Source organism: Calypte anna, chromosome 8 (assembly GCF_003957555.1).
Source record: "Calypte anna isolate BGI_N300 chromosome 8, bCalAnn1_v1.p, whole genome shotgun sequence".
Classification (NCBI taxonomy): domain Eukaryota; kingdom Metazoa; phylum Chordata; class Aves; order Apodiformes; family Trochilidae; genus Calypte; species Calypte anna.
In genome coordinates, this window is record NC_044254.1 from 7,891,962 (window position 1) to 7,917,161 (window position 25,200).

Consider the following 25,200-nt stretch of genomic DNA (forward strand, 5'->3'; position numbering starts at 1 on the left):
GTATCTTAACCAATTTCTGGTTTTCTTCACCATTCTCCACCCTCAGTGCAGAAACATTTTGTCTTAAGATGGAAATGTGAACCATTTTTTATTGAAATTAACAAGCAGTACAGTTTGTTTAGAATAGCAGAACTAGAAAAGTAAATATAGAAGAATTTTTTTCCACATTTTACTTTTACCCTTAAAATAAAGTGTTCACCTGTTTAAAGTCTGCTTGGTTCCAGTCAGTTGTCTAAAAGCTTCCCATGGGGCTGTTCTGTAAAGATCACAGTAAGTTCAGGTCAAAAAGGCTATTCCAATATTTTATATTGTAATACAAACCCTGATAAAGTTCTATTACTAGATGATATTATTAGATGACATTTAAAGATAAATATGATGATTATTCATTAAGAAAAAAAAAAAAGATTGTAAATAAGATTCAAGGTAGAATTTTGGTATCTTAATAGACTCAGGTTTTGAATTGCATAAACCACGTAGAAGATAATTGGATTATTTACATGTCCTTTGTGTAATCTAAAAAGTAGCATTAAAGACCAAAGCCACTTCATGTAAACAGCCACAAACTTCCCCTTAATTTTAATAGCAAGTTGGTCTGGCCAAAGTTGCTTACAAATTGTTTTCCTCAGTCTTTTGGCACATTAAAAGCAGAAGGTGTTTTTAATTATGTACATGTGTTCTTTTTGTTTACAAAGTTTTCATTTCTTATCTTCCAGTAAATTCCCAGTGTGTTTGTTTTCATGATTATCGAAATTAGCTTGTGTTATTAACAGTGCACAACACTCAACACTTGTATTATTAACAGTGTTACACTATTTCTCTAATATAGGGAATAGGAATTGGTAGCACTTCATTTGTAAGAACACAACAAACAGTTGGGACAGTCTTTTACCTCTGAACTGTTTAATTCCTTTGAAATGTAAATCATTTAGGTTAAGATCAGAACTCCACCACTTTAATAAATGTTAAGGAGCAAGCATTAGAAAGTGTTCATGTTTTCCTTTAATGAATGACTTTTTACTAGTGAAGTAACAAAAAGCAACACATGTTCTGGTTGGCTTCTTGGTAACTTTCTCTGGTTCCATGCACATAAATATGTAAAAAGAAAGGGCATTTCTTATTGACTGGAAAGGCACAGGTAGTCATTTGAACTTGGCTATCTGTGATAACAACTTTGACATTCCCAGTCACTACATTAAAGTTACTAAACTTGTGAGTCAACAGATAAGGGGCTTCTGTGAATGGAAACCTCAAGTAATTATTAAGGAAATCTTCCCAATGACTTTAAATAGACCTTAAAAAGATTACCCCATGTTGGAAGCATTCATTGCAGCCTCCCCATAATCCAATGTTCTCTTTATATAAGGATGTCAGTACTGATAGGGATTTAAAAATCAAGTCCTACATAGTTTAATGCAGGTGCAGGATAGTGAAAAGATAGTGAAACAGGATCCAATGTGAAGGAAAGCATTTATTTTTAACATTGGAAGTCTGCTTATGCTCATTATTATTTAGATCTATTTTAGTATTTAGTTTGGATAAAAATGCATGGATAGTTAAAATTTTTATTAGTTGTTTAATCTTTTTTCACTTCACAATTTTACTCAACCAAACTCAAACATATACCTGACTTAATTTTTTGTATGCATTAAGGTAATTTATCCTATTTTAACAATTAGAGGTTGATTTACCTAATGTTCACCTCATTGCTCAACATTAGAAATTATTTAGAAAAGACAATAAAATTATCTAGATTGCTAAATCAGTCAAATCCAAAGCAGTTACAAGTCTGCAATGCAAGGACAAGCTGTAAGTGAAGCTCAAAACCAACACCTGTTTTGAAATCAGGTTTATCCCTGAAGACAGAAGTGCAGAATCATTTGGTTTTCCAACACTGCTGAAACACTGGAGTCAGTGGAAGTCTCATGAGATACTTCTGAAGCCTGTATGTTTAATCTAAATTCTTCCTTTAAAACATTAGTGTATGCTTCTAAGTGTACTACTTCTAAAGAGCAGATTTAGATAGCAATTAATCTTTTTTATTCAGCAATTTATTTAAATTATTATATTTCACATAAAAATTATAAGTAAAAAAGAAAAAAAAGCATAAGGTTGATAAAACCGGAACACAGGTGTAGTAACTGATGAAAGACATTACTTTCACATATTTATTTTATACAACTTTTTCAATTATGTATGATTACTGGTCTTTGAATTTGAAATCATATATTCAAGAAGCACATGATTTTGTAAAAATCAGTGGTGAAATCTCTAATTGTTAAAGATCATCTTAACTAAATGTTCAGGAATACAACTTGCAGGTTAAACATGGCCTATGCAACACTCAAGTTATAAGCAAAAAGTAGAGTACATCATTACTTATGTTTTCTTTTTAATTTATAATAGGATCAGAAGTCTAGCAAAAGGTTCAGAAGTCTAACAAAAAAATAGCTTTGTCCTCACTTCCTAATTCTGATTGCTTTATGTGGCAACTTTTATCATCCATTAAACAGATTTGTGCACTTGTATAAAACTTAATGAAAAAAATAAAGTTAAATTAGACTTTTGAAACCATATTCCAGCATTTCGAAGGGATTTAAAAAAATGCAATCAAAGGGGGAAGAAAACCATCACTAGTTTGGAAATTGTGTGCCCTTTAATGTTTGGGAACTATGTAAAATTTTAGCAAAAATTAAGGGAATTAGAAGAAATATTAAATTTGAAAGCTTAGAAAGTGATATTCTGAGAAAGGAAGACTTCATTTTTTAGTGTATTTTTAGCATGATGAAGTCAAGACTATTCAAATTTTAAAATGTTTGAAGTTTGTCCTTCTAATATGTCTGTTTCAGACTTTCACAGATGCAGTGTTATTTTTAAAAAAGTCTTTTCTGTTCAATCATTTGGTCCAGCATTAATACGCATGCTCTAAAATGTCCAGAGTTTGACATTTTTCATTATTTTGGAGCCCATCTCAGATTAAATGCTCTGATGAGTGCTAAAATTGAAGAATGACCATTAGACATGTTTACTTTTCCAGTATGTCTGGTTTTATACAGCAAGCTTGTTTGTTTCTGTAAGGATTCAAAGTAATGTCTACTATTTCTACAAAAAAATTTCCTTTGATCCTACTCTAAAATGATCAGAGTAGAAATCAGTTACTTTAATAACCCTGATTACATCAATTAATTCTAATTACAAAAGAAATAATTAGTGCTTTTGCATTCTTCTTTAGTTACTCTGCATCACAGTTTGAAATCTGTAGAAATGATTAATATGCCTGTATTAAAAATGAAAAAAAAAAAGCAGGAAGCAGAGTCCTGTTTTTTTGCTGACAGAAAATCTTCTGCTAGCACTTTAAAATACCACTCATTTAATCTACATAGAATATGAAATAACTAAAAATACTCTGTATTCTATGCATTTCAGATAATGAAAACTGGGCAGATGAAGAATGCATTTCAGCATAACTCTCAGAAAGCAGGGGATTTTGTTTTTGTCTTCCTATTAGATTCTAGCACAGACAGTGCCATTAAAATCTTGACATTTGTTGTTCTTGATAGTGAAACTTCCAGCAATAATTTCAGTTTTCCCCATCCTGGGCTCAGAGGAATATTAAAAAAGCCATATAGAAGATTAAATAACTCTGTAAATATCAAGTTGTTACTGGGTCTGTGGTTACTTGAAAAAAAACTATGCTTTTTTCCTACTCTCCAATGTATTCTTGTGCAACCCATATGCACATATTCCAACTCTACATATATATTTGGAGATTTACTCTTTAATGCCTGTCTCTGCCCACAGGATTTAAGGGTATTTATTTAAAGGATTTAGAAGCCATTTTTAATAAGGTATTTTTACAGTATTTCTTTAATGCCTTTTTAAGAATATAGCATAGAAGAGATATACAAACTGTGGTAAAATTATTTTGGTAAACACAGAGAGGTTCTACCATGAATAAGCATTCAGTAGAGATACAATTCTGTACTTCTTTTGGCAGTCTCTTCGCAGGTATGTTTGCTTGCTTCTTAATGTACAGGTACTGAAGGGCAAGGATGTTATCAGAAAAGTGCTTTTTGGGCTCAGTGACAAGGTATTTTTATATGAGTACCAAAATAGACCTTAAAATTAACATAAAGAAATGGTCTCATTGGTGTTCCTAAGTGATAGATCCAAGAGTCAATCCGCTAAATTAGAAATTAAATTTTTTCACATTTTCTATTATGAAAGTGGCACAATAGCATGCAATACATTCTTAAATACTGGGGAGGTTGTTTCTTTTTTAAATTTCAATATCTTGAGTAAAACATCTTGATGTTTTTCTGGTACAGAAAGTTCCGTTTTTTTTTTTTTAATTGTAGTTGTCTGAGAGTTCAGAATAAGACCTATTTTCCAAAGAATATCAGGTATAACTTTTACAAGGTTTTGCTTGGGTTTTTTTGTTTGAGTTGGTTTGGGGTTTTTTTAATGGTATTACATACTTACTGTCCCCTAGATGTATGAACCAGCAGTGTGATTAATGTAGAGGTAGCTGGGCAAATACAATTTAGAGCTAGCATAGCATATTTGAATTCCTCTTCACACACAACATGATCTGTAGAAAAAGAGAGGATTTTGTTTTACAAAAATACTTTCCAATGAACAGAATTACCACTTCCTTTCCTTGTCTAGAAAAATGGTGAAGATAGGGACAATAAAATTTGCCTCTAGATGTTCATCTTCCACTTGACCCTGGGGAGCAGATGTTTTTGATTTGCCCCATTTATCCTCTCGAGTTGTATGAATACTTTTTTGTCCAGTGGGTGCTTTCTGTCCTGCAGCTATACCTGGAGAGGATGCAATGGCTCTGTGAATTCTGAGATTCCACTGTGAATTCCACTTCCAGTATCTTTGCTGCACTGGTGTACAAGGAAGCTGTGTAGCACAGTCCAGTGTTTGTGTTTTGCACCTTCTGCAGTTTTGCACAAACTATTACAGAGACATCAAGCACTGAATGCAGACACAGTTTTGTGCCCAGGGCATTGCAATGCAGCAGTGCTGATCACTTAGGCTGTACAGGCTTCCAGACTGACTGTCTGGCAGTGGCTCTGGGTATTTGCACTGCACTTGAATATATGATGAAAGTTTGACTAGTACCTCCCCCAGGAACTCCTCACAGCTGCTGCCTCCTTGCAATCTAGGCAAGAGGGGTGCTTGGTTTTTCTTTTCCTGTTTTTCACAACCTTTTGTTATTTTTACCTCTGTCCTTGTCTGACTTTTTTAATCACAAAGTTGTACTTTGTTTTTGAGAGTACTTACAAGAAAGTATGTCTGCACATTAGTACTTGCTGTGATGGGATACTAGAAACATGCCTATTTCCTTCTGTCTTTCAATGGAATTTTGGGGAGGGAAAGTGAGAAAAGAGGAATTACATCTAGTCCTTTCTATTGACTTAAGTTCTATTTCTACTGACTTTAAGCTGCCAAATCTTCTGCATATACTTTCAGTATTGAATGAATCATTATTCAACTTGGTTGGTTAGTGCTTAAGATTCAGATCTCAGTTAAATGCTCTCCTGTGCTGGTGATGGCATGAAAAGGAAATACAAAAGTTCTCTTTAATGTCATTCGCAGATACTTGTGATGGTGTTAAAATGGATATAAGATGATAAGCAGAAAAACTACAATTTAATTAAATTTCTTGTCACTGTAGAAAGCAAATAATTTCCTCACCTAGATCTGAGCTGTCTGCATACCTCTACTTCTAATGTATCATTGAAATCCATAGAACCACCTTACCTAAACTTAGCTACTTTCTAGACAGTATTTATAGTATAGCTATAAACATGACACTTAATGAAAAACAACTGAGTGCATACTTTGTGTGCCTTTTCTGTTCCTTTTTTTTGAAAGGCATTTCAGTAACAGAATCAGTAACTACTGAAAGGAGAAATTCGTTCTCTCACTTTTTGAAAATGAGGCCTATTTAAATGTCATAGGGAAGGAATGAATCTAGTTATATAAAGACACTGTCGAATATAGAACAAAATGAGATTTTTTTTTCCCCTCCCCTAGAGATATTTCAGTTAGAGCAATTAAATATTTCCTTCAGAAAATATTTCAGGCAAGAATAGGTCCTTTTAGTTGACCATGTGCCACTAATAAGTCTCTCTGAATTTTAAACTACAGATTTGGAGAGAGTAGGGCATAATCTACTGCTTGGATGGAATATCTGCGTGTCATTACCATGAGTCAGATGGCAAAGATTTATGAAAGTGAATATTGTATCTCTGATGTTGAAGGAATGAGAAGTCTCCATATTTTTAAATTTGTGTAGGTTTTTGCCAAATAACCACACCTTGGTTTTTGTTTTTAATGTTGTTATATTATATTAGATAATACTTTTGAAAATAGGAGCAAGGAAAAAACATACAGAAAAGTACTTCAGATTATATACTGTAACCAAATTATACAGGCTGACCTAAATATATATAAATGAAAATAAATCAAGGATGGCACAATGCAATTGAAAAGTACATCTAAGAGTTCAAACCCCCATATGTTCCGTAGTCTCTAATGCATATGGTAAACTTTTTGGATGGTTTTTATGTAAAAAGTCATATCAACAGGGAATATAGCTCACAGCAGACAGAGATTGCTGTCCTTAATCTCAGGATTAAGATGACAATCTTAACCTCATGTGTACAAGATTCATGCTGTGATCTCAAGTGTTCTTACATCAGGAGTCATGGAGCTTACATGGGAGTTAATGGAGCTGAAGGAGATCAGGGAGGTTACAGCTCTCCCTCTCCTCAGCTCTGGGACATACAGCAGACATAAATTATGAATTTAAACAAAAGTTAAAATAACAGAGTCCTGAGACAGCAGGGATGAGAATCTGCAAATTTCTCATTCGGTGTGGCAGTAAAGCAGCAGAGGAAACTGCAGTTTTTCTTGGACTGAATATTAAGTATGTCAAATCAGTTTACCAAATAGAAATCCCTTGACTGCATTTCTACTGGAGAAATAATCCATTTAGATTTTCCAGAAGCTGTAGTGTCTGTTGAAAATATATTTTGACAGAAAATTTGTTACTAAGTCTGTCTCAAATAGATGTAGTAATGCAGTAGAGTGAGTTATGACTTCTGTAATGTTCTTGAGGACAAACCATACTCAAAATCCTGATTTATACCTGCAGCATCAGCCATGTGGTAACAATGTCCCAGACCTGACAATGGTTCTGAGAAACCTTACTGTTGTCAGTGTGATAGTTTCATATGATTACTGCCAGACCAGATAATGCCTATCCATTTTCTTTAGACTATTTTTATCTTTAATTGGTAGACTAGTAATCAGATGTATTCAATATCCATTTTGGTATCTAGACTGTCTACCTTTTGAATAAACTACTGAAGGTTTTAAATGTCAGACTTCAGCAGTCTGTGCAAATTCATTGCTGAATTTTGAATAGAGAACGTCAAAATATATCCCTGGTTCCTGGAAATATGATTATAGATAATTTCTGATTATTCAAGGTATTCAACTCAGAAAATATGCCATTTACTTCAGGTTCTGAATTGTTGCTGTGCTGTGGACAGTCTTCATTTTATGTCATGTTTGTGCTGAAATGCAAGGCCAGATGGATGCACTAAGGTTACATGGCCTTATGTAGCCCTGTGTGTTTGAAAGAAAAGCAGAAATACTGAGAAAACCATTTGTAACTGAGCATGAAGGAAACTGCAGTATTACTGAAAGAGAAACTGAGCATGCCAAGACATTTGTATGTAAGGAGTAATCAAAGCATTTCAGCTTAAGACATAAGATTATTAACAACAGTGATACAGTGTCTCCTGCCCCGTTGTAGCTGTCATGTTAGAGTGGTTGTTTATTAATAAAGTGTCCACACCTTGAACTTGCAAAGGAATCTGCTGGGACACCTGCATCCTGTGCTTTTCAGATTCCAGTGAAGAATCATATTCAAGCACAGAGAAGTATTTCCACTGTGCTAACACAAGCATAAGTTAGGATTTTAAACAAAGAAGTTAAAATAACAGAGAAAGTGGAGCATGCTAGGGCATCAGATGTATCTGGCATCAGATGAAAAGCCAGAAAGCTCTTTTTGACAGGCCATATTATCCTGTGCAACTTGTCTCCATTCTCTTGCTGTGATGACAAGAATAAGTTCTCATAGAATCATTAAAAAGAGGAAGAATGTGAAAGTCTTGTCTACCAGATGAGAATAAATTATAACAATTACTTGTCCTAGATACTGTTTCTGAAACATAAGGCAAAAAATCTCCAGCATGCTATTTAAAAATGCAGTCAGGGTCTAAATTTCAGGACTGTCTCATGCAATCTATGATAATTGGTGAATTTAATATAAGCTGCTGAGAAACTGGGCTTCTAGTGTTTCATACATTGCCAAAGTAGTTAAAAGTGACTTCTGTTAGGAGGACTTTCCAGAACTCTTTGGTTGGTTGGTTGGTTGGTTGTGGTGGTTTTTTATTTTCTAAATTCAGGGTCTTTCCTTTTGGCAGTTACAGTTTCTAAACCTGTGTATAAAGGAAAAAAAAATCCTACTGCTGAATATTTCAAGTTCATAAAAATGCAGAATATTATTTTGGGAAATCTCCAGAAGAAAGGAGTGCTTTTTTAAAAGAATATAAAATTTAAAGACACTTTTGCATTAAGGCAGTATTAAAAGTCTTGAATTGTAACAGGAAAAGAACTTAGAAAAATGTTCCATGTGGTTATTACACATTTTTTAGCATGAGCTGTACAGGGTTGTAGGCTGCAACCCCCCTCTTGTGAAACATATTTCACAATGAAGAAGAACTGAATGACATTAATAACCAAAGTAGAGTCCTCTCAGGAGAATGTCTGCAAGCAAACACCATTCTCATGACTCTGTCAGTGGCTGAGCCATTTGAAGCAGGTAAGTATCCAGAGGTAATGTTTTATCCTGTCCCTAACCTTGCTGAGTTTAAAACTTAATTAAAATTTTCCTGTAAGATTAAATTAATCTTGAAGGCAGCCTTCCAGTTCTCTGGTTTTACTGTTGTGCAGAGAGACTGTGGAAATGGATGGAGTGACTCCTGCAATCCATGTGAAATTCTGTTTGCATGTAAGGTGCTTTATAAGTATTTAGGTTTACAATACAGTACTGATATCATTCTTATTACAGGGCTTAAAAGGCACAGAATATATAAGGTCTCCTCAAGCCCCTGAAGAAATACAGAACAAAATGAAGGCAGTAACATACCAGATTTGTTAACCTTAATTGAAGGAAATACTACAAAAAGAGGCCCTTGGGTTTGGGTTTTTTTTGTTTGTTTTCTTTTTTTTTTTTAATATGGTCCAAATTATCAATCTGAAACACATGAAAAAATACCTCTGTTTTGCAAGTCAAGTAATATATAACCTCCTACAGGACCAAGCCATTTCAGAATAATGAAACTCTCTTAAAAATGCAATTAGGAATAACAAATTAACACACCAATAAATAAAAGTAGCCATGGCTAGGGAGAAGAGATTATGTTTGTGCTGTGTGGTTTTAAGGGGAAGATGAAAAAGCACCATCATTCTTGTCACAGCATGAGCTTTATTCCCTGCTGTGCCATCTCATAGGTTGAGATTACACTTTTATAACTTCAGAGCTGCTATTGATGGGTTTTTTTCCTTCTTTCCAACCTAGTTTTAAATTCAGCAGCTTTTAAAATTACACCTTTAACGGTTGCTCTGGAATTGTTCTGCACTGGAATTTACTTTTTCATCATGTTCTGGGGTGACAGAGGAAACTAATATTCTTCCATAGAGTTTTTTTTGGAATCTTGCATGAATCAGTGATTTTTTTCTTCCTTAAAATGCCCTTCAAGAAAACCAAATTTTCAACATTGCAGTTGCAAATGAAAGATTTGCTTCTACTTCATGAGATATTTTTCTAAAGATAGGCAAAATGAGTTCATTATCAAAGTATTTGTCTGCTTTGGTGTCTGAGTACACATAAGTCTGCATGTACAGATCTGTGTTTGTATGTGTATTTTTATATAGAGAGAGACCTATATAGTGCAGAGAAACTGTCAAAGCTAGTAATGTCTTTCAGGAGTGGATTTTTTTTATTTCTTAACATCTTTTCCCATCTTCTGTCATAGTTTCTTAGGTATGCATTTTGCTAAACATAGAATTAAACTATGTCTTATTCAAAAATATTTGTAATTAATTGTTTTTCATACCACTTAGAAAGAAGAAAAGATTTTTTTTTTCCAGTTGTTGGATAAAATACAGCCTTTTCCTGAGCACTTCTTCTCATCTAACCCCACACTGTTGTAGGTTTTAGTAGAGAGAAACAATTTAAAGACATAGATAGAGCAAGCTGGAAACCTACCTGAAACTATAATTAAGGAGTGACAATGTGTTATGCATCAAATAATTCTACTCTGTAAATTCTGTATTATAAGAGAATAATAGTCCTTAAAAGAGCTTTTAAGACTTTAATATAAAACATAGCATTTTACTATTGATAGGATATGTAAAGCCCATCTTATTTTACAACACTGCACTCTTAATCTGTGTCTAAGCAGTAAATATGCCTGGAGCATCTCTTTGCTTGTATGTTCCTGAAACAAACTGCCAGATTTCTTATACTTACCTGCAAACTTGATGTGGAATTTATTCTCAGGTTTCAGTATTTGGACGTACAAAGGACAATTTGGAGCAAAGTCTTTGACTGCCCATGCTCTTAAAATGGTTTGGTGATCCTAGAATAAAGAGTATGAAGTGATGACAATGAAATACTCACAACCAGGTCACATTATATAAAGAACCTCTTTTCAGAGGGACTCTATTGAAGAAAACTTATTTTAAGACTATTAACACCAGCTGGTGTGGATGTTCATGTCTATGTTAGGTAAGTATTATGTATATTACATATGTTTAAATACAATATATACAGACACCCATGTATAATACAAAGACAACCTATAATTCTGCAGATACAGACATAGCTGTCATACTTGGTGTTCAGCAACAAGGTTTCTCAGGCCTGTGCTTTAAGGCAGGCTTCAAGCAGGAGGAGAATCACCAGTAGTGGGTGATTTTACACAGGGATTACTTCAGAGAACTCAACCCAAATGAGCCCACAGGTTCAGATGAGTGTAGAGAGAGCAGGCCAGTATCCTTGTATGGCTGCTTTCTTATCAGTGAAAGGTTGTGGAGACTGGGGGCAAGTCTTGAACAGCAGAAAAATTAATAGTTTCATCAGTTTTGAAACAAAAGGATGATCAGGGGACTACACTGGGCACACAAATGCTGCGCCTCACCATTCTTATTTCCATGTTCAGACACTACATTCTAGATGAGTGGAAAATTTTATGAGTAAAACATTGGTTAGATGATTGGAGCCTTGGGCAGTGATAAAATATGGGTGAAGCCAGGCTGAGAAAGTTGGGGTTGTTCTTGGAGGAGAGGAGGCTTGAGGTGACCTTATACCTGAAGGGGCTCTACAGGAAAGCTGGGGTAGGGCTTTTTGTACTGTTGTGTAGTGAGAGGACAAGGGGCGATGGCTTAAAACTTGAAGAGGGAAGATTTAGATTAGATATTAGGAGGAAATTCTTTACTATAAGGGTGATGAGACACTGGCATAGGTTTCTCAGGGAAGCTGTGGCTGCCCCCTCCTTGGAAGTGTCAAGGCCAGGTTGGATGGGGCTTTGAGCAACCTGATCTAAGGGAGGTGTCCCTGCCCATGGCAGGCAAGGTGATCTTTAAGGTCCCTTACAACCCAAGTCACTCCATTGTTCTCTGAAAGGGTCTGTGCTCCATCCAGAGACCTGGGGAAAGTGGAGTGTCACAGGGTTCTGTGCTGCAACCCGTTTTATTAAACATCTTTATCCATGACTTAAAGAAGGGGGAAGAGAGCACCCCCAGAGGGCTTGCAGGTGATACCAAACTGGAGGAAACAGACAAAACCCTTGAGGGCAGGACTGCTGTTGAGGTGGACCAGGATAAGATGGAGGAATGGGCTGACAAGAACCTCATGAAATTCAGCCAGGGCACAAGCAGAGTCCTTTCTCTGGGACTCAGTCAACACCTGCATCATACAGGTTGGAGCTGACTTGGGAGGCAGCAACTTTGCTGAAAAAGATGTGGGGGTCCTGGCAGGGAGGACAGTCAGGCAGTAAAACAGGGGGTGTGGAAAGGCTACGATATCTCCACCCTTGGAGACTTTTACAGCAGCCCAGATAAAGCCCTCAGCAGTGAGCTCTGTGATAACAACTGATTCCTGACAGACCAGAGAACTCCTGAGCTTCCTTCCAACCCTCATTATCCTACAATGCTAGTGTAATATATTCTGATTGTTGGAATGCAGAATTAAGGGGCTGTTTCCAGAAATCTTCTACCCACAAGGTATTTTGTCCCACTCCTATCTTTCTGCAAGTGTTCCATAGTATTTGGAATGGGGGGGGGGGGAGGAAAGAAGGAATTTTGATGTGGAAGAATAGTGAGAAAAGTTAGGTAGTAGTGATAAGTCATGGTTATTTAATCAAGAATGATGTGTTGGATATGCTAGATATGCTCTTCCAAAGAGACTCAGAATTTTAATAACATTAAACAAGGACATCAGGAATTAAGAGTTTAAAACTGTGGATAATTCTAAAAAATATCAGCTAATTAAAAACAGATCTACATTTTTGTGCAAGTAAAAAATTTACATAACCAGTGTCAGAATTTAGCCAGCTACTGACCAAGCAATTCCAAGAGATTTCCCAGCTTCTTAGTTTTTTAACATGTTACTATGTGTCAAAAGTGAGTTAACTGCAGGATGAATACTGCTATCCAATAAAATTAAAGTATATGCTAATACCTCCATATATTGAATTTTAATATGTCTAATTTCATTGCATAAGCCATTGAGTTTTATTTATTTCAGAACTAAAAAGGAATATTTGAGAGCTGCATGTAGGAAGCAATACTTGGGTTGAAATGCCTTGCCTAGTCATGAAATTTGTGGTATTAAAAGATCAAATATAAAGAATGATTCATTATGTTTGCAGCATCAGCAATAAGAAAAGCTTTCAGACTCATGAACACAAGGGGAAAATCTCTGCCTGGAACAAAGTGTAATTGACATTTTCAAACCATAATATTTTAAAGTCAATTGAGATATTAGCAAGTACTTTTTCTGCTAAAAATACTAGAATAGAGTTATAAGAGGAAGACCTTTTGAGGATGCTAAAATCAGTCTTTCACATTTTTCTTGGTAATAGTTTCATAGACAGTGGATTATTGTGCCCATTCAGATTTCAGGACTTGGATGTAGCCAGACACAATCTTCTTTCCTTGTGTGAAGTCACTTAGGCTTTTTTGTTTGAGGTTTTTGTGGGGTTTTGTTTGTTTGTTTGTTTTTGTGGGGGGTTTTATATTTAGGGCTATTTGCTGATTTTTTTTAAGGGAGTAAAATGCCAACACAGCTGAGAAATAGCAAATGGCTGGGTAATGGGATAAATGGCAGTCATACAGGTACACATCTGGAGTAAAAGGTTTGGGAGTGGATTTGAGACAGATTTGGAAAACCTGTATTGTTGAAGATGTTATAGGTAACACCTTCATTTTTTATGCAATGGAAACAGAGTGACTTGCAGTGGTTCTGCACATGCTTCATTACACAGGGTTTGAAATTACCACTTTCCTCCCTTCCTTTACACAGTAAACATCCACAGACCACTCTGACTTGCAGAAATAGTGAGTAAAGGCTGCTTCCTGTATGCCACACACATAGAAATATACCTTATATTCAGTGACATATAAGTGAGTTATTGTTTTCTTTTTAAAGTATTACACACATGAGCTAAGATTAAATTTACCATGATAAACCAACACTGTACCAGTAAACAGTTTTGGTTGTACATTTCAGACTAAGTTTACTCTTCCTTTTTTCTTTGTTTTTGGTTTTCGTTTTTGTGACAGTTTGCCTCAAAAGCTTGGTTTTGTCAGAAGGTGCAAGAATTGTTTAAAAATAATAATGAGGAATGCTTATTGAAATTATTCAAATTAAAAAATATCATTTAAAAATCTTGAACAAATTTAGAACCATAGAAGTGAATGCTCTAAAACTAAAGGTATGAATATCAACTGCAAAATATGTGTAACTTCCATTTGCTAACTTTTCTGAAGAAGCAGTCTGCAAATATGTAATATATATATACAAAATGGATACTTAGATACCCTATATATCTCCATAAGATCAAGTCATTATGTATGTACTGTTAATATAATAACCTTGCATTGTTTCTTTTTTTTTTTCACTTGGTATATATGTGTGTTTGTGTACAAGAGCTTGCTATTTAAGTTTCCATGGGTTTTTTTGCTCAGTCTCCCCACTGTTATGCTGGAGAAGGACTTCAGGGAAGAGAAATGAAAGTAACTGTAGGCATTTCAAGTGATTTCTTAGATTCAGCCTCTTCATAGAGCACTTGTGACTCTGTTTATATATGTAGCAATTAGTGTAATATACTGCAGTGACTTTGAAAAATGTTCACATTTCTCCCAAGTAAAAAGGAGATATATATGTTCATACTACTAACAGATAAGTTAAACAAAATCACACTTCTGTTAATATAATGAAATATATCCTTTGGAAGATGAGACAAAAAACATACTTTCTGTGTGTTTTCCACTCAATGAATAGCAGTCAGGGATCAAACATTACCACTGATACCAATGATGATTAATATAGGCTTGATAAATTCATGTATCCAACACTGTAAGTTTTAATGTGGGTGTAAGAGAAACTCAGATAATCAGAATTCAAAGCAAGAACTTGATTTTAGATGCATTTTAAAATAGTTCTGTTCCTTTATTTTTTTGTCTTGTCACACACAACTTGATAAATTATATTGTCCCATGCAATGCACCCATCTGGCTGACATTATTAAGGCAGTGTAACTTAGGCTACCAGCAGAGCAGTGTCATAACATTTGACTAAAGAAAGGGGGGAAAAAAAGGAGCAAGCTTGAATTCAGCCATCTCTGAATTTTCAGAAAGCATCAGAACAAAGCTGCTAGTAGTAGAAATAACCTATCATATATTTTATATAGCCTATAAAATATATATAGGAGATATATATATATATATATATATATTATTTGTAGGGTAATTTAAAAGAGACTTCTCTTCCCATGCCTCCTTGGTTTAAAACAGCAGATGCACTGTTTTCAGGCACCTTAGTTTTGGGGAGCAATTTGATCTAGGCAGCCCACTTAAGTCATTGGCTAACTGTGGTGTGGCACAGACTCTACTGTTCTACACCCACCAAACAAAAAAAATTTAAATTGTCATGCAGACTTAAGTACAATTTAAACTCTCTTTAAGAAGTGAATCAGATCCCTGTCTTGCCTGCTACAGGAGATGAGCAGCTTACATCTTGGTCGAAGATGTCAAAATAGCATTTGATATAAAAAATGGCAGAGCTTTATCTTGCCAAAGACAAGAAAGTTTCTAGTAGGAGATTTTGGAAAGCTGTCAAAATTCTTGGTCGAGACTGTTGAAGTATCTACTCCTCCAAGTGAAAAAGTGACAATTTTTATGAAGTAACTGCATGCCACCTGTTATTGTGCTTTATCCTGAGCTATAGTTTGAGATCCATGGATCAGAAGCAGCACAGACTTTGGCACTACAACTTCATAAATAACAAAATAGCAAGCAAGGAACACCCAGTGGTATCCATGGCAAATTAGTAGATCCTCTGCTGAGAACCGCAGCTAGGGAGATAAAAACTCTCATGGACTTTAAAAATCACAAGTAACAACAGTTCTGGTTGAGAATTTCCACAATGTGTCTGTTAACTTTTCTTTTGACATCTGTCAGACACAGGAAAGGATCCAAGGCACTCCTAACAATTTGTCAGCTTCTCAAGCCCAGCAGGGTGAAAAAACAAATGCAGTTATAAAGATGGATACTGAGATGGTAACTGAAATTTCTTCAGCCCAATGACAAACTGTAACCTTATGTGCTATAATACTAAAGTTCTCAGTAGACTAGAGCTGCAACAGTGTAGGAAATTAAATAAATTTCATTTCACACCTCTAGGTGGCAATAAAAAATCCCAAACAAATAAATAAATAAAAAAAAAAGCAGTTGTCCTATTTTCTACTTGCAGTATAAATAATTGCATTCCCTGTGCAAAGGAAATCTGAGCAACAAAAACAGAGAGAGGTGACATCTCTGGATGACACTGACCCTCAGAGGGTTTCTCTGCCTACAGCTGAGATGCTGTGCCATTATCACCAGCCAGCCAGTCACCTAACAGGGCAGTATGTCCCAGAGGAAGGTAATAGGATTGTCTCTTTGGTAAGATTTTCCTGTTTGAATGTTCCAGGTACAATGATAAAAGAGATTTGATAATAGTCTGTACTGGGAGCTGAAATGTTAGGTAACATTTTGGTATTAGTTGAGGCACATTGTCCTTATGGACAAAAAGACTGCCTGAGGAGAGGCACAGCTGGCCACAACTCTTGAAATCAAAACTACCTTGTGTGGGCCAGAATGGATGGAAGCTCCATGAGCTGCATGTAGAGTCCACTGTTTGACCTGAAGGATAATTCAGCAGAGTTGAAAATTAGCCTGGCTTTGTATAAATCTGGAATGAGGAATGAGAAGCTATGAACAGCTCACCTCTAAGTAAATCTTGTCTTGGTGCAGCTGTCCTTACAGATGCAAAAACCTACCTAGTGCAATGTAAATCACATGCTCTGCTTGTGTGGGATTTCTCATTTCTAACCACTTGAAAACTGTCAAGTACAAGTTGTGAAATCAGATGTTGTAGGTGATTTATTCTGAACTTCATGGCTAATTTAGGTAAGACAGTTTGGGTTTTTGGTATTTTTCAGTCTCTCAGAAGTTACTGGTATTTTTCTAGGTATTTCAAGCACTGCTGCTTGTTCTTATCCTTAATACCCTGGCACCTCTGTCACTTTCAAGCAGTACATTCTGAGTCCTTGCCTTATTTGACTACTCCAGGATTACTTGCTGCCAGTTCAATGGCTTTTGCTGGTGTGTTTTCAGGGATCAGCTTCTGAGTAATGAAATTCAAAGCTCTTAGTTCTGTTAAGTTTGAATGCTAGAGTAACTGCATAATTTTATTTCTGAGGGAGTTCGGTGGCTTTTTGGAAATGATGAGTACAGCACAGGGTCTTTAGTTTTGAAGAAAATATTTTTTACAGCATGTTGATAACCTAAAAAAGAGTTAAGCCCTTTTTTATAAAGTTTGCTTCTAGAAAATAATTCTTGCTAGCTGCAGCTTATGTTGCTGTTTATGCTCATGCTTCTCTGATAATTCTGATATATGTAGGTATGGAAACAACTAGTATTGATGGCAGATGAAGTACTTGTAGTAAGTGACAGAGAATATATTAAGAAATGCAACATGCATAATGTGAAGCCCTGGTTTCCCATGTCTTACTGTACCTTTTTTTAATATACAACTAAAAGTATAAATATAACTTAATGTATAACTAAAACGTGCAGTAAAATCTTGACTTTTTTGGTAGGTAGGTCATGTAGTTTATTTTCTTTTCAGAAAAAGAAGCTGAAGTAGATATGTCATGTGAAATAAACCATTAGATCATGCTTCAAAAATTTTTGAAATTCTGGCCTTATAGAATCCAATAGAAACCTTCCTTTTTTTTAACAGAGACAAGAAGTTCATGCAAAATCTCTGTATAAATCATCCAATTTTAACCTTCTTTTCACAGAAGTCTCAGTCCCTGCGAGGGAATAAGGGCAGTAACAGTATAAACAGCAAGCACATTCATTCTCAGTTATTTCTTTAGAACTTACAGCTGCTGTCCGGTCCACTTCACAGCGACTGCTCAGGATGAAACAAGCCTCAGCATCATCCATTCTAGGAAAGGGGAGACAAGCCTGTTACATACCAACAAAATTGTTATGGGGACTTGTGTAATTGCATGCTTGCATACAGACAAAGTTGTCTTTCTGTTGTCATGCACTATCTGAAGTCAGCAGCAGTCACCTTGTGTGCTAACTCATGGGTACCAGTATTTCTTGAGTAGGTTCTGGGAAACTTTCTTTCCCTGATGCAAGAAGCTGTGGCAAAATAATAAAAGCAAGGTGGCTTTAAACACACTTTGTGTGCAAAATAAAGATATATCTGCCATGAAGCTAACAGGTGACTAAATAGCACCAGACTGCAGAGTGTGTAAAGGTGTGATATGTACAAGTTATTATGTATAATGTAATACAGACTTGCCCTGCCTTGTGATAGCAAGAAGATGGGCAGATGTGGTAGAATAATGCATCAGGGATAAATATTTCTCTGTGTGTAGGCATTAAGTGGATTAACTGAAGTTCATGGTTCCTTTGAGAACTTTCAATGCCTAATTGTTCTCTAATGGGTACAACTGGTCATGTACCAAAGAGTGGTGGTGAAAGTGCAGAGAAAAAACTGTCTGAAGGTTTCATCAAAGATTGTTTTTCCTCTCTTGCCTCAGATCTTGATATCCTTCTCCAGTGGTACATGGAAGTAAAGAAATAAGGACTTAGTTGATCTGATTGGGAAGACAGGACTTTCTGGGCAAAGAACAGGATGATCAGAATGGGGAAAAGTGAGACAGAAGCTGGGAACAGGCCAATTCACTGCTCATTGCAGCACCTGCATTCTGGAGTCCAGAATGGGACTTGAGTTTCCTAAATCTTTGGTTTCTCTGCTTGTGGAAAACAGAATTGGTGGTTAGGAATGGTTTAGGCCATCTTGGCATATAAACTCTGAGTTACATCACATGGGTCAACTAACGTATATGCAAACATGGGAAATGTAAGAAACAGAGGGACAACACCTGAGTATAAAAATTATCATGTATAAAGTGTTCTCACTGGATCTCAGAGCAGAGAAGCAGCTGAACAGAGGATGTGATGGAAAATCCTGGGATTACTTTACAGATGTTTCTGAGAAATTCAGACTGAAGGCATAGCATGGGATTTATATTTTAATCTGTTGTATGTGTGAAAAAGAATAGCATTATACATTTACCAAAAGGTGACCTCTCAGTAAGAACAGGGAGTTGCAGGCTAAGTGAGAATCAGGGGACACTTCTTGGTGTAATAAAGATGAGAAAGCCAGGCAAAGACAGCAATGAGGCAAAATGATGTACTACATAAATTAGTATTTCCAGTGTGAAACAAGGGTTCAGGAAGTTGAAATGATATATGGCAAGAACATAAGTTTTAAGAGGGGTGAAAATATGAGCTTGTGTGATAAAACACTTCTCTACATAAGATGCTCTACAATATGATTCCAAGTTTATGATCCACAGTAGGATGCTGAGTTTAATTTGACAGCAAAAATTAAGCTCTGTTTTCAACTATCCAAAGTTGATAAATAGATATCTGTGAGATATCAGATAGTTTGCCCAACCTTCTGCGTTTTTTACTATAGAAACAGTGGTTAAATTTGTGTGTTTTATGTGAGATCATTCAGAGAATGTATGAAGAAAACATAAGGATAAAGTCAGGTCATTGTAGATTCACCATAAGCACCAAGTAGTTGGAAAACAAGAGAAGCCTCAGAAAATTAAATTTAATAAAATTAATAAAATTATTGTGAGAAGTGAGATAGGAGGCCACTTCTGAGTGCTGATTCAGAAGAATTTATGGTAGCCCTATGAGTAGTTTCAGCTAAGCATGGGAGCAGAACTGTGAAGATGAGATCTTTCACAAAGTCATAGCAAAGAAAATTCAGTGAAACTACATAAAGTTTTGATTTGTGCTGATGAGGTAAATGAGATTGACAGTATATATGGATGATTTCATAAGGAAATGAAACCTCATGTGAACATATTCACCTTTTGTCCCCAATATTTTTTGTAACTTCATGAATCACTTCAGGCACAGATGACAGGGATAATAACATGAGATTCATGTCTATGAATGTAATGAATTTAGATGACAGAAACACTAATAACCTTTTATATTTAAAATACTTATTAGAACCCAGAGTATCCTTATGAGAGAAGTGTCATTAGTGTTCTCACAACTGAAAAAGCTTTGTCAGTAGCACCACCATTATGTGCCAGAAAGCTGAATCTGAGACAAAAAACCTCAATAGTTCCACTGGTTCATGATAGTAGAAATTAAAGGGACTTTATATAGAGAAATCTGTGACAGGAAAGAGTGCAAGGTAAAGAAAAAGAGTGGAAAAGAAGACAATTAAGATTTATCATCATTCACTAAAGAAAGAAGGACAGAGAAAAACTATTTGAAGTAATGACAGAACATGAAAGAAATCTTTCCAAGATGTAGGGATAAAAATCAAGTATGGGAGTGTTATTCACTTTCTAGTGCTCGTTTGCATGGGGAACGAGAGCTGTTTTAATCAGTTTTTTCTATTACTGAAGTAGCTATCAAATTTCCAGTCATGTTGATGAACAATGTAAGTATTGGTGATACCTCATGATAGAAATCATTCTGGTTTTGTTTTTTTAAAGTCAGGTACCTGAACACTGTTCAGAGACCACTGAGAATTGCAAAGTGAAGCCTTCAAAGGTAAGAAAAAAAGACAGAATATAATTTTTGTAGAGTCAGATTGTGTACTAGGGTATAAAAAGAAAAATACAGTCTTTAATGAACTATTTACTATTTATGTAGTCAACTTTTGGTATTCCTTTTTGATGCAACCTTTCTCATGTTGTTTTGTCACTGCATTTCACAGATATTTCTAAATTTTTACAGTTAGACACTTCTTGATTATTTTATTGTTGGTGGCAACCATTAATTTATTTATTAGAAGTTATCTATTAGTTATTATCTTCTCAGTACACTATGTTCTCATTAAAAAGAAATACAGCAAATGTCTTAGGTACTGGGTTATATTTCATTAAATGTTCTATTTAATTCCTGCTACATTTATTCCCTCAGGAGAGGCTGAAAATTATTCTATGACAGGTACGTTCAATTACATGTTCTGCAAGAAAAAGCACAGTTCCACAGTTGACTACCTCCAGGTTATTATAAGTGAAATTCAAGATTATCTTTAGGGAACAGCCTAATTTTTTCTTCTCCTAGTGTATAGAACTAATGCTGGCTAAATCCCCAAAAGAATTCCTTCTTTAAATCATTATGAAAAAGAAAAAAAGGAACATCTATCTAAAGAAATTTCCTAGCCCTGAAAAGGGCTTTATTGTATTTTCAATTTTTAAACCGATATAGGAACAGCTATTTTTTTCAGTGACAGAAATCTGAGAAGATAACACTGCTCACTAGACTCCTCACAAATTAGATTCTTGGAATTAACTCCCCTAGGATAAAGACGATTGAAGGATAAAAGTATTGGGTATTGGCTTTATTTTAGCTATCTGTATCCGTTGTTGACTAAGCTTTTATAAAGAGCAATGCAGAGAAGTTAGATCAGTTATTTGCTAAGAATCAACTTTCTCTCTCTTTGGAGAGTTTACAGATGATATTCCTACATGAACTCCACTGTGAATTCCTTCACAGTGATCGAGCAATGTGTGTGGGGGGGGAACCATGTCTGACTGATGTGTTTTGATTATTGTAAATTCACTATTAACTGGCAGAGAGGATTTTTTAGAAGTGGTGTATGTGGTAAGAAGAAGGCCCTGAAAGAAGAATATATGGAGGTAGAGCAGTTGTTTAAACTGCAAGGCTGAATTTAGGATGAAACAGAACTGTGCAATGGGTTCAAAGGGTGATAATTATTTTTGTTTAATTCCCCCCACCCCCCTGCAGTTGGTCAGAATTACCATTACATTTACCATCTTTACTCAAAGAACAGAAACACATTCTAGTATTACTGCCACTTTTGGAATTTTCAGTACTGCTTTTTCAGAAGAAATAAGGATCACTCTGTTTCAATACCTTTAAAAACTGAGAAAGAAAAAGACACTGAAGAATAATTGGGTCAAATGAAAGACTAACAAACATTTGTTCCTTGAAAAAGATCAGCTACTAAGAAAAGCAAATTCTACCAAAGGCCTTGCTTTCTAAATGCACAAGCTTTCCTTCTAGTAGAGTTTATGTAGTTTGTCAAACTTACTTATCAAACAGTATGAGTGGAACAAAAGTAAAAAAGAATATATTGGTCAATATTTGCCTACTTAGCTCTCAACAGGTCTTGATCTTTCAGTGCTGAGCCTTGCAGATAGATAACTCTTTGAGACCACATTGGGATCTGTAATACCCTTCGGACCTGAGCATCCATCTCAGTAGGACACAAAATAACAACATAATAGTCCTGTGAAAAACATAAGGGGGATTAGTTATGTTATTTTTTTGTTACCAGTTATTATTGCCCCTGTTAACAGAGACTCAAGATGTCAAAAATAATAGTATTTTAAATCTCTGATAATTCTCAAATTTCATTGATAAAAGTTAAAAGAATACACGTGTTTAAAATACAGAATTTTCAAATAAAAACTTAAGTTCATTTAGAAACATGTTTCCATATAAGCATTGTTTTGGGGGGTTTTTTATTTCCTTCATTCTCACTGGCCAATGTGGGAAATTTTCAAGAATGGAAATGGAATTGGCTTCCCCAAGTGTTTTTCCCTCTTAATGGGCACATCCAAACAGTCTCCAGTGCTACAGACAACCCTTGTTAGGAAAACTGAGATTGCCAAGAAGTATCCATGTGTGTACAAATGAAAAGGAGAGACAAATGGAATGTGAGGAGAGACTGAGAGCTTGGGAGAGGTTCCTCATAGAAAGTCTACCGTAGCACACACAGACTTTTGCATTGGATCCAAATCACCATCAGTGTCCTCCAGCTTCCCCTTTCAACTGTGAAGGGAATGTGTATAAACTCTTTTAGGGTACGTAAGTAGCACTGGGACTCCTCTTTTTTGTCTCCAGTGTATCACATAGCTTGACTCATTCTATATGCTGGTTAACTAAATTTTAGATTTTAATTTGTGTTTTGATCTACACGGAAAATTATTTCTCTGTGCATTTTCTTATGCCTTTCTCTAGCTAATTATTCTGGGGAATATTTTGAATTTGGGATTTGTCAAATTGCTGCTCAGCAATTTGAGGATTGTATTTTTGTGATTTTTGCATTAGTTAGTGAAGCGTGGTACCACAAGCAACTTGGTAAAAGACAGAGAAGATTCAGTTAAGAACTGGTTGGTAGCAAAGCTAATGATAATGAGTCCAAATTGTTATCTCACAAATAAGCTCTATATGATCAAAACAAGTCACATGAGTTTAGGTAATATGTGTACATGACAGAAATTCAGTCTTTCAAAACTAATCTTTCAAAGTGTTTGTCCTTTAAAGTATGTCTATTGATTTCTTAAGTTCACCAATTCCAAAAGGATCTGATTTTCCTAACAAAACCAAAAAATGTTTTGACTTATGAGGAGTTTTGGATCCAGTTCCAAACCAACCAGAAAAATTAATATGAGTGGGGTTTATTTATTTTCTATTTTGAGATAGAATATAAGGAATTTGTATGGAAATATCTGTTTCTAAAAGATGTGGCATAACTCAACAAGACAGTAATTCTATCTGTTTAGGATATCTACCTCAATTTAAAGTAAGTATCTCTATACTGTATCTCAGCTTCTCATTGCAATTACAGATTTCCAATTCAGTCACCTATTCCCAAATCCGTTTCACAAATTAAAGATAATTCCAGAAGTGTGTCTGCACAAAAATCAAAATTTTGATGGGTTTGTTTTGTTTTTTTCACTTAAGTACCTGCAATCTGGGGTGAGCATAGAATTCATTTAAGAAATCCATAAGTAAGTCAATCTTCAGAGAGCTAACACACAATACAACATGTTTTTCTGTCTGAGCTCTGTGTCGACTGTAGTTACCACCAGACTTTTGTCTCTCCATCCACAAATATGCCAGCTGTTCAAACTGTAAGAGAGGCCAATTGTCAGTGAAATATAGACAAGCAGATGTTCAATAAAACTGCATCATGACTTAATAGCATTGCATCATTCATCTCATGCCTCTGTGAAGAGATGCCCTCAGCCCAAAATGTTTGTTTGTTGGATTGGTTTCCTTGTAAAAAAATTTCTAATGTCTAGGAAGTGGGTGAGATAAATAACAGGGTAAATGAAAAACATGGTAGTAAAGCCAGTCTCTACAACATGTAAACAGCAGGGTAAATTCACTAAAATACCATGATATTAAAGTAAATCTCAAGATTTTAGAGGTGTATGAAGGCTGTACCTTATTCACTTTCTGTGTTTTATACCTGTGAGCTCTCTTTTTCCAGTGCCATGGGACACAAGTGCTCCCCTCAAGGGAAAGGCTAAATTTTCAAACACTTGAGTGTACTGTGGGAACTGTTTTACTTGGTTTGGACAATAACCCTTCTCACAGACTTTATAATGTTCTAAAGATGACTTTCTGTATGGTTTTGTAAATTTAGATACAGCTTAAATACAAAGCAGCCTTTAATACTGCAATTTGGCCTTTGTCATCAGAACAGACCAAGAGTAAACATTGCTGTACTGGTCTGAATCCTTTGGACTAATAACAATCAGTGACATTATGAAAATCTGTAATAAAACATACAAACACCATTTTGAAGCTTCTTGTAAGTAATATGCATTTAACACTGAGCTCCATGTAACTGTACATCTGTGTGATAGCTGCTTTCAACTGATAAAGACTGAATGATGAATAATAATTAATTCATATCATAGCAGGACAAAACCTTAGGAGAGAATGCCTCCTACATTCTGTGTATGAAAAACTATATGAAGCCATATTATCAGTACAAAACTATAAAACAAACTAGCTAGTAATAGGTAAATTTATGTGAAAGGGTAGTAGGTTACAGGTTATTTACTGGTAATGCAGAAATCTGACATCTGAAGTCTACATCAGCACTACCAGAAAGATTAAATTTCTGCTTCCTAGGAAATTGCAAATTTCTTAAAGTATATTTGAGTTTTCAACAGAAATATTAATTTTACAAAATTTCCACTGAGTGACAATATAATTGTGTTACTGCATTTGTCTGTGTATGCAAACATTAAATATTTAGGTACAATTAAAATGTTCATATAATTCATATATGAAATATATTTGTATATATTAATATATATTATTCTCTATATGCTATAGAGAATATATACTATATATATGCTATATATATTAATATATATTATTCTCTATATGCATATATAGAGAGAATACATGCTATATATATCTATATATATTCTCTATATATGCTATATA

The 25,200-nt window shown here is 35.1% G+C and overlaps 1 protein-coding gene across 5 annotated transcripts in view; it reads right to left on the minus strand.

Annotated features, from left to right (window-relative positions):
* The window catches only part of KCNT2 (potassium sodium-activated channel subfamily T member 2), a 118,952-nt gene that overhangs the window by 26,738 nt on the left and 67,014 nt on the right, over window positions 1–25,200 (minus strand). For all 5 annotated transcript variants that reach the window (XM_030455320.1, XM_030455319.1, XM_030455322.1 and 2 more), the window contains 6 exons: window positions 23,701–23,865; window positions 22,101–22,237; window positions 17,809–17,872; window positions 10,625–10,733; window positions 4,483–4,591; window positions 200–256 (listed from right to left, as the gene is read on the minus strand). In XM_030455320.1, coding sequence (XP_030311180.1) covers window positions 200–256; window positions 4,483–4,591; window positions 10,625–10,733; window positions 17,809–17,872; window positions 22,101–22,237; window positions 23,701–23,865 — 641 coding nt within the window. The remainder of the gene's footprint in view (window positions 1–199; window positions 257–4,482; window positions 4,592–10,624; window positions 10,734–17,808; window positions 17,873–22,100; window positions 22,238–23,700; window positions 23,866–25,200) is intronic.